This window comes from Rhincodon typus, chromosome 11, assembly GCF_021869965.1.
Source record: "Rhincodon typus isolate 14 chromosome 11, sRhiTyp1.1, whole genome shotgun sequence".
In the NCBI taxonomy this organism is placed as follows: Eukaryota; Metazoa; Chordata; class Chondrichthyes; order Orectolobiformes; family Rhincodontidae; genus Rhincodon; species Rhincodon typus.
Window position 1 is genome coordinate 44,882,920 of NC_063342.1, and position 10,097 is coordinate 44,893,016.

General features: G+C 40.0%; 1 protein-coding gene across 4 annotated transcripts in view; it reads right to left on the reverse strand.

Moving 5' to 3' along the window:
• arl13b (ADP-ribosylation factor-like 13b) overlaps positions 1-9,027 on the reverse strand; it is a 76,722-nt gene extending 67,695 nt beyond the window's left edge. For all 4 annotated transcript variants that reach the window (XR_007263231.1, XM_048602975.1, XM_020528329.2 and 1 more), the window contains exons 1-2: positions 8,898-9,027; positions 650-772 (exon numbers count right to left, since the gene is read on the reverse strand). Coding sequence is in view for 3 of the 4 variants with exons in the window: in XM_048602975.1 (XP_048458932.1) it covers positions 650-708 (59 nt within the window). In the remaining variant the exon portion in view is untranslated. The remainder of the gene's footprint in view (positions 1-649; positions 773-8,897) is intronic.
• Positions 9,028-10,097: the final 1,070 nt, after the last annotated feature.

Consider the following 10,097-nt stretch of genomic DNA (forward strand, 5'->3'; position numbering starts at 1 on the left):
GAGAGTTGGCTTTCTTTTCAAAAAGATAGAACTGATAGGAGGTTTGGAGGTTTATGGAATCACTATGATCAGTTGGTTTGGGAAGTTGCAGCCTGGTATGACAGGGACATGCAAGCCTCCTGCTAATTTGGGAATGATTTGGGACTCTTGTAATTTTATATTACGGCCAGCAAAAGAACTACTGAATTACATTAATTAGTTAATCTAAAAGTAGTTCTAATTTGGTGTAATGGTTGCCTCTTAAGTATTAATTGATCAATGTTGATTTTAGTTGTTAGTTGCAGTAAAAGTCTTAAAACATTAAGTTTTTGTTTAGTTCACTTCTGTTGCTTGCTGGGAAATTCATCCTTTGTAATAAAAAAACTTATTTGTATCCATGGAGATCATAAAATTATCATACAAAAATTTAATAGAAGTGAAAAGTTTAATAATTCTTAGAAAGTACTTTGTCAATACTGCAGACCAATTATTGGGAATTTCTATGATAATAGTCTCAGGTAATACTTAAATCATAGAAAAAGCCAAAAGTATTACACTTACAGGAATAATGAAAAAAATTTCTTAAAAAAAATAGATCAGGAAACTTCTGTGAAGAGAGAAACAGAGCTAATATTTCAGGTCAACTTAATTAGAAATGCTTAAATCATACCTTACAGGTTCTTGCCAACGTTTTAGCCAGCTGCAGCAGTTAGCCATAAGACTAAACATCCCTTTTCAGAATGCTGAAAGCATCAGATTTCAGCAAGTGCACAAACAACTGAGATGCAAACACCTGCAACAAAATCAAGAAAACCAAGAAGAATAAACATTTAAAATTAAATGGAAAATAATTTAAGACATTAGACTATTTACATAATGAGTCAGGAAATCTAAAACCTCCTTTCTTAGAAATTAGAGTCATAAAACGCAGAAGAACTTTTCAACACATCAAGTCTATGCTGATCAATCTCCATTAATTCCATTTTCCAGCACTTGGCCCATAGCCTTGAATGTTACGACATTCCAAGGGCTCATCCATGTACATATAGAGTCATGGAATAATACAACATGGAAACAGACCCTTCAGTCCAACTTGTCCATGCCAACCAAGTTTCCCAAACTAAACTGTCCCATTTGACTACATTTAGCCCATATCCCTCTAAACCTTTCCTATTCATGTACCGTCCAAATGTCTTTTATATGTTGTAACTGTACCTGCATCTACCACTTCCTTTGGCAATTCATTCCACATACAAACCAACACCTGTGTGAAAAGTTTATCCCTCGTGTCCCTTTTAAATTTTTCTCCTCTCACCTCAAAATTATGCCCTTAGTTTTGAACTCACCTACCCTAGAGAAAAGACCCTTCCTATTCACCTTATCTACACCCCTTATGATTTTATATATCTCCATAAGGTCACTCCTCAAACTCCTACACTCAAGTGACAAAATTTCCAGCCTGTCTAGTCTCTCCTTATAACTCAAACCTTCCAGTCTTAGTAACATCCTGATAAATCTTCTCTGCACCCTTTCCAGGTTACTAATATCCTTCCTATAGCAGGGTGACGAGAATTGGACACAGCACTCCAGAATTGGCCTCACCAACACCCTGTACAACTACAACATAATGTTCCAACTCCTATACTAAATGGTCTGAGCAATGAAGGCAAGCATGCCAAATGCCTTCTTTACTGCCCTGTCTACCTGTAAAGCAACTTTCAAGGAAATATGTACCTGCACCCCAGGTCTCTCTGTTCAAAAACACTCCCCAGGCCCCTACCGTTAACTGTGTAAGTTCTGTCCTTGTTTGACTTATCATTGCCCCAATTGATCAAAATCTCTTTTATAGTCTTAGATGGCGTTCTTTACTATCTGCCATCCCACCAATTTTGGTGTCATCTGCAAACTTACTAAATATGCTTCCGAAATTCACATCCAAATTATTTATACAAATGAAAACAACACTGGTCCCAGTACCAAGCCCTGCGGAACACCACTGGTCACAGGCCACCAGTCCAAAAAAACAACTGTCCACCACCACCCTCTGTCTCCTACCGTCTAGCCAATTTTGTACGCAATTGGCAAGCTCTCCCTGAATCCCATGTGATCTAACTTTACTAACCAGTTTACCATGCAGAACCTTGTCAAATGCCTTACTAAAGTCTATGCAGACATCTACCGCTCCGCCCTCATCTATCTTCATATTAACATCCTCAAAAAACTCAAACAAGTTAGTGAGACACGATTTCCCATGCACAAACCATGCTGACTATCTCTAATCAGTCCTTGCCTCTCCAAATGCATGTAAATACTGTCTCTCAGAATCCCCAATAACTTACCTACCACTGATGTCAGACACACCGGTCTATAGTTCCCAGGCTTCTCCTTGCAGCCTTACTTTTTACAGGTTGTGACGTTTCCTGCCTCCAATGTAATCCCAGGCAGTACATTCCAGATTCCCACCACTTTGTGAAAGAATCTTTTCCTGAAATCCTCTCTGATCTTCCTGCCCTTCACCTTAAAATTATGCTACCCCATATGTCCCTCATCATCTAGTATACCTCAATCAAGACCGCCACCCCTAACCCAGCATTCTCTGCTCTAAAAATAAACGAGCCTATCTGGCCTGTCTTCATAGCTAAAATTCTCACTTTAAAGTGTTATTGGATTTCCTAAAAAGTTAATGGGAAGAAAATAAAGGAACAAATTGGAAGGGGGAAGAGGAAAGAGCAAGTGGAGACAGAGACAAGGTAAAGCAGTGTTAGGCTCAGTATGGGGGGGCGCAAGGTGGTAGGGAGGTAGGGATGTAGGATGTTAGAGTTTGCGGGGGGTGGAATTAGTCTTCAATTTCCTTCTGCAAATTTTGCCCTATTACTGTATGCATGTGGAAGATAATTTTGTTTCAGTGGTGTTCAAGGATGGGGGAGAGATTATCAGCTAACACCAGGAGCCCTGTACCCAATGTATGTTATATTACATTTAGCTATCTGACTCCTTGTAATCCTTCAGTTGGACCTTGTTTAGCACAGCTAGTTTAAGTTACTCATTCTGCTACATTTATAAATTACTTTTATTCTTCAAATTTCAACTTTTTCCTATTTTTTTTCTTAGTGGCTTCTCACTTCTTTCATACACTGTTTTACACTGTGGTTTATCCTACATAATGCTGAGCTCCAGGTATATTGTATTTTTCATGTTCACAGGCTGTCCCAAAACTTGACAACCAATAGTTTGTTTTCAAAGTGCCATCATGTTGCTGTGCAGCCGAATGCAGCTAAGTTGCAAAAAGTGGGATTTTATGCACAAAATCATTAAACATGCAGACACAGTGAGACCTCCCTAGGCTTCTTCATCTTGTTTTATGGAATATTTTACATTCATATAAACAAGGAAACAAGCATGATTCATTTATTGTCCTCCAAAACAACAAATCTTACATTAAATTACTCTATAAATGTTTCTTATTCTTTCACAGGATGTGGACATTGCTTGCAAAACCAGCATTTATTACCCTTCCAAATTGCAAAAACAGCTGTTAAGAGTCAACCAGATTGTTGAAATCACATGTACACCACACCAGATGAGCATGGCAGTTTCCTTTCTTAAAGGACATTAGTGAACTAGATGGGATTTTTCCATTAATGGGCAGGGAGCAGAGGGATACAGATCCTTGGAAAATAGGCGACAGGTTTAGATAGAGGATCTGGATCGGTGCAGGCTTGGAGGGCCGAAGTGCCTGTTCCTGTGCTGTAATTTTCTTTGTTCTTTGTTCTAACAACCAGCAATAGATTCATGGTCATCACGTGACTCTTATTTCCAGATTATTATTGAATTTAAATTCCACCATCTGCCATGGTGGAATTTGAACCGAGGTCCCCAGAATATTACCTGGATCGCTGGACTAATAGTCTAGTGATAATACCACAAGGCTGTCACCTCTTCTATTATGTTAGGTAAGGCTATATAGCTTTCCAACACCAAAGAATGAATGTACAGTTTTCATCATATTTTTCTGACTGTATGATACTCTAGAACTATAAAGAAGTATGACTTAAAGTATATTTGAAAATGTGGACAATGGAAGAACATACAGGACTGAAATAAATTTTGAAAGGGCTTAATGTTTTTCAATACAAAAATGGAATGTAATTCCAAATGGATCAATATATTTCAGAAACAGTACAATAGATACTGAATCAAAAGTATCAACCTTTTTCATGACTGAAGAAGAGATTTACAAGGATGTTGTCTGGGATGGACAGTATTAGTTATGAAGAGAGAGTGAACAGCCTGGAGTCAGATGAGACTGACAGGGGACATAATAAAGATGTGTAAAATTATGAGGGATATTGACAAGTTAGACGGAAAGTATCTTTTCTTTTTGGTGGAGGGATCACTGACCGGGGGCATAGATTTAAGGTAAGGGGCAGGAGATTTATGGGGGTGTAAAAAATCTGGAATTCACTGCCTATAGGGTGGTAGATGCAGAAACCCTCATAACATTGAAGGAGTATCCAGATGTATACTTGCGATGCCAAGACACACAAGGCTATGGCCAAGTGCTGGAAAATGGGAGCAGAGGAGTTAGTTGGCCGTTTTGACCAGCGCAAACTTGATGGGCTGAAGGGCCTTTTCCCAGGCTTAGACATCTACACTGCTATGACTATGGCTCTATTTTACTCAGCCATCAGTTAACACTTGTAAAACATTGTGGGAATTAAGAAAGTGATGCCTTTCCTACCCCCATAATAAAGGACTACACAAGTCTTGACTGCACATGAGAAACAGCATTTATATAATTCCTTTAACATAGTAAAACATCTCAAGGTGCTTCATAGAAGTGTTATTAAAATCTGACATTAACCACACTAAAAACAATCATGATTTCATCTATCAGATTTCATGGTCTCAGGAGAGCCAAAGGGCTTTACAGTCAATGAATACTTTTTGCAGTATAAATACTAATGTAGAGTAGGAAAATGTGACAGGCAATTTGGACAAAGCAGTGGCATAATAACCAGTCTATTTTACTGTTGCTGAGATTCATTTGGGTAGGATCTCAAGACGACATCCCCTACTTTTCGTCACTATGGTCTTCTATAACCACCCAAGAGGGCAAATGACTCCCAAATTAGCCTCCATGTGCACAAAAACCAATGTTAGTATACCTAATTTAAAGGACATTAAGGCCAGATGACCAAAAGCTTTGTTAAAGATTTGAAGGGCAGCTTTAAAAATAGAAATTTCAACAAGATGACTGCTCATTCTTCAAATGCCTAGAGAGTACAGACCTAGTTTCCCAAACTTGATTCATAGACAGTCCTGTCATCCCAGGAACAACTATGAAATAGAGGTACGCAACAAAGCTTATCAATAATATATTTCCTGAGATAAGGATACCAAATCTGCACATAGATATAGTCATAGAGTGATAGACAGCACAGAAACAGAGACTTCGGTCAACTCATCCATGCCAATCAGATATTTTAAATAAATCTAGTCCCATTTGCCAGCATTTGGCCCATATCCCTCTTAACCCTTCCAATACATATACCCATCCAGATGTCTTTTAAATGTTGTAATTGTACAATCCTCCACCACTTCCTCTGGCAGCTCACTCCATACATGCACCACCCTCTGCGTGAAAAAGTTGACCCTTAGGTCCCTTTTAAATCTTTCCCCTCTCACCTTAAACCTGTGGCTTCTAGTTTTGGACTCCCCCACCGTAGGTCATCCCTCAGCCTCCGACACTCCGGGCAAAATAGCCCCAGCTTATTTGACCTCTTCCTACAGCTCAAATCCTTCACCCCTGTAACATCCTTGTAAATCTTTTCAGAACCCTTTCAAGTTTCACAACATCCTTCCTAAAGCAGGTAGACCAGAACTGCACACAGCATTCCAAAAGTGGCCTAACCTATGTCGGGTAGAGCCGCAACATGACCGCCCAACTCCTATACTCAATGCACTGACCAATAAAGGCAAGCATACAAATGCCTTCTTTACTATCCTATCTACCTGTGACTCCACTTTCAAGGAACTATGAACCTGCACTCCAAGGTCTTTTTGTGCAGCAACACTCCCCAGGATATTACTATGAAGCATTACGTCCTGCCCTGATTTGCCTTTCCAAAATGCAGCACCTCACATTTATTAAAATTAAACTCCATCTGCCACTCCTCAGCCCATTGGCCCATCTGAAAAGATCCTGTTGTACTCTGCGGTAACCTGCTTCGCTGTCCAGTCCTCCAATTTTGGTGTCATCTGCAAACTTACTAACCGTAGCTCCTATGTTCACATCCAAATCAGTCTGACCAAGCTTCTCATATAACTGAAGCAAAACTTCATTCCTCCTATTTGCAAATCTCCTTCAATAAAGGCTAACATGTCAATAGCCTTCCAATAGCTTGCTGCACATACACGTTAGCCTTCACTAATTTGTCAACAAGGACACCTATGTCCCTTTGTTCACCTAGACTTTCTAACCTCCTACTTTTTAAGAAATGCTCTGCACATTTGTTTTTCCTACCAAAGTGGATAGCTTCACATTTTTCTATATTACTTTCCATCTGCCTTGTTGTAGCCCAATGCCTGAGTATTTCCAAATCCTCCTCAAACCAAAACAGCAAAGCAAATACAAAAAAAGGCTCTGAATTGTATAAATCTCAAATCTATGTGATATAATGTGCATGCATGCTGAAAAATGTCAAGTGAAATATTTAACAAGCAACTTTATTATGATGGAGTGAAGAATTTAACATTTGCTATATTCATATGAAATTCAGCAGCTTTGTTATTTTGCTATTGTATTAATTTGAAATGATCTCTATTGAACATAAGACCAGATGTAGGGCAGGGAGCATTTTCTTGCAGGTTCAGCTCTGTTTTTAGAGATGTGGTGGCTCTGAAAAGCACCTTTGGATTCAGATTTTTACATTTCCAAACTTTTATTTCTTGGCAGCTGTTTTCTTTACTAATCATTTCTTGTTTCTTTGTTTCTTCACTTTTAACCAGTTGCTCCAGGTTTCCTTCTTTGCAATTGAGACTTTCTCTATCTTCCTTTTGACAGTGAACCTAAACTGGTACTGGAATGTGTCTATATCGACCCTATTGTCAGCCAAGGTTATCTTAATTGAGAACATGGACATTCCCTTACATTTGCTGCAACCTTGTTCCTGTTTCACAGCCCAGGTGAAAGCTGTAAATGACAAGAGTCATCACAGCAATATGCATGCTTAGCAGGCACTGGCCATTCTGCATTTGTATCATACATACCAAAACAAAAAAAAAGCAGAACAGATATCACAATGACTTGGAGAGATTGAACATGCTAAGGTAACTTCTAAAGAAGAAGACTTGCCGTTGTGAGAAAATTCCAAAACTAGAGACTATATATTTAATTATTTGGACGTAAAGATCAAAAAGCAATGGTATAATAACTAGAGATAACAAAGTGTGGAGCTGGAGGAACACAGCAGACCAGGCAGCATCAGAGGAGCAGGAAAGTTGACGTCTCAGATCGGGACCCTTCTTCCTTTCCGATCCAAAACGTCAACTTTCCTGCTCTTCTGGCCTGCTGTGTTCCTCCAGTTCCACACTTTGTTATCTTTGACTCCAACATCTGCAGTTCTTGCTATCTCGGTATAATAACTAGTCTATTTTACTGTTGCTGAGATTCATTTGGCTAAGATATCAAGGCCACCTCCCCTACTCTTCTTCACTCTTCGTTCTGAGGAAGGGTCACCGGTCTGAAACGTTAACTGTTTTTTTTCCTTCACAGATGCTGCCAGACCTGCTGAGCTTTTCCAACAACTTTGTTTTTTTTTCTTCTTCACTATAGTCTTGCATATCCACCCAAGAAAAAGACAATTTGTCAAAGCTTTTCCACGTGCATTCATCAGGACAATTTGCCAGAAATAACAATATAAAGGGAAACAACATTTATACGGTTATAAGAGCGTTGATAGTTTGACAAGCACAGTCCAATTGGTTGAGGTTTTCAGCAAAACATTCCTTTGGCAGCAACAGTGTATAGTTATTAATAAAATCAAAAGGAAAATAACAAGAAATTGCTCTACTTAGGGACCGAAACTCATTACCACAAGAAATGGTTAAGGCAAACAGATTGGATGCTTTCAAATACGTTGAAAGGCTGAGATTTTCGGTAGATAAAATGAGAGGAGACGGGAATGTGAATAGTAGCATAGGCTATTTGAGCAGCTTATTCTGTTAGTGTACGGTTTGTTGTATATTTCATAGGATTGCCAACGTCAATTTCAGGCAAATATTTGTTTTGAAAATACAGTGGCACAGCGCTGTCACAAATCAATGGGCTGGTTGTACCAAACAGACAAGTCAGAACGTGCAAGGAAAGGTGGGACACAAGTAGTCGCTGAAGAATCAGTTTTAAAAATGATAATAATTAATTATTTAAGAAAAAACTTTTTGTCCATGAGCAACGTGAAAGGAACCCAGACAAGTATAGTGGTGAAACTGATGGCACGGCTTTCTTTGATCCCCAACACATCGGCCCACCTTCTATACTCTAAGACAACGACATTAATTTCTTCAGAATGAGACATATTTAAAGAGCCTGCACTTCTTGCCCACTTCCCAATATCAGAGGGTGAAAAATCCGGAATTCTTCTTTCCAGTTCGGGGCTAGCTGGGAAGGAGGCGCTGCAGGTTTGACCGTGCCAACCCAAGCAGCGCCAATCTTAACCTTTCTCAGCCCCTCCATGAGCACTGCGGGGCTGGATGGGGAAAGGGAAAACAACACAAAAGAAAAGCCGCTCGCTTGCCTCCTTCCCGTCTTTCCTTTTGGCCGTGGCTGCCCCAGCGCCACGCGGCTGCGGCCCCAACTCCGTGTGGATTTACCCCCTCCCTATCTCTGGCACCCCCCCTGGACAAACATCACTTACCACCCGGCCTCGGCCATGGATCCCGCTCACAGTGGTATATCCGGGTATTCTCACTTCTCCGTTACCCAGGTGTCCGTTGCTAAGGGGGTTGCCAAGTTCCACACCGTCGCCGTGGTGACGGTGGAACCGCCCCGCGCAGTGACGTCACTGCCCGCCGCGCGCGTGCTCGTGCTGGTGACCGTTGCAGCATTTTTTTGCCCACGCCCCGAGACTGAGCGTGCGGCGACTTTGCAACTGTTTCTGCATTTACACGAGTCAAGATAAACACTAGTTTGCAGCCCTGAGGTGTGGTTATAATCCAAACAAAGTAAATCTAACAACATTGCTCCACGCTGTTAAGAGGGGCACAATGTGTAGAACCCCGAATCGCAGAGAACAACGGCGATTTCTGATGAAGTGTCCAGACCCGAAACGTTAGCCTTCTTGCTCCTATTGATGCTGCTTGGCCTGCTGTGTTCATCCAGCTCTACACCTTGTTATCTCAGATTCTCCAGCATCTGCAGTTCCTACTATCTCTGAAAGAAATATAGCCTGTTTGGCAATGAACGAATATGCCTCTTCACTCAGGTTTTCTTTAAATATCCCCTTACACCCTTAGAACCAACAGACAAGTTTCTCATTAGTACTTGCACCTTATTGAGAGAAAATTTTCACTGTGAGCTGTTGTCTTGCAGCTGACACAGGAGATGCATCCCCATAACGTTGTGTTGTTCACTGAGGCATAAAAAATTCAAATCCTAGCAATCTTACATCACTAAAGCAAAAATGAAACCACAGCAATCCCCCATCATCAAGGAATCAAGTCCTTAGCTCTTTGCCCTCTTTTCCCTTTTTTCTCCTCACCTTCTGAAGAGGATCATGAGAGAGAATAATTGGTAACGATCCAAATCAAGAGTCAGTATGGTCTGCTGGTATGTTGTGAATAGACAAAGTATTCATAACCAAGTAATGGATTAGAAGTATTAGAAACTGGAAGAATGAGTAAGAAATACAAAATGAATGAATTCAATATCAAATCAAAATGAGAACTGAGAAGTAGAAAATAAAAGGAAAAAAATAGAAAATGAATAAATGTATATTTTATACAAGGTTCAGCAATCAGAAATTTGTACCCAAAATATAACCACAATTTGTGCTGGTTAGTTTACAGTTCAAGCTTTCTCTAAAATGTATTTGCAGAATAAACACAATTTGCATTAA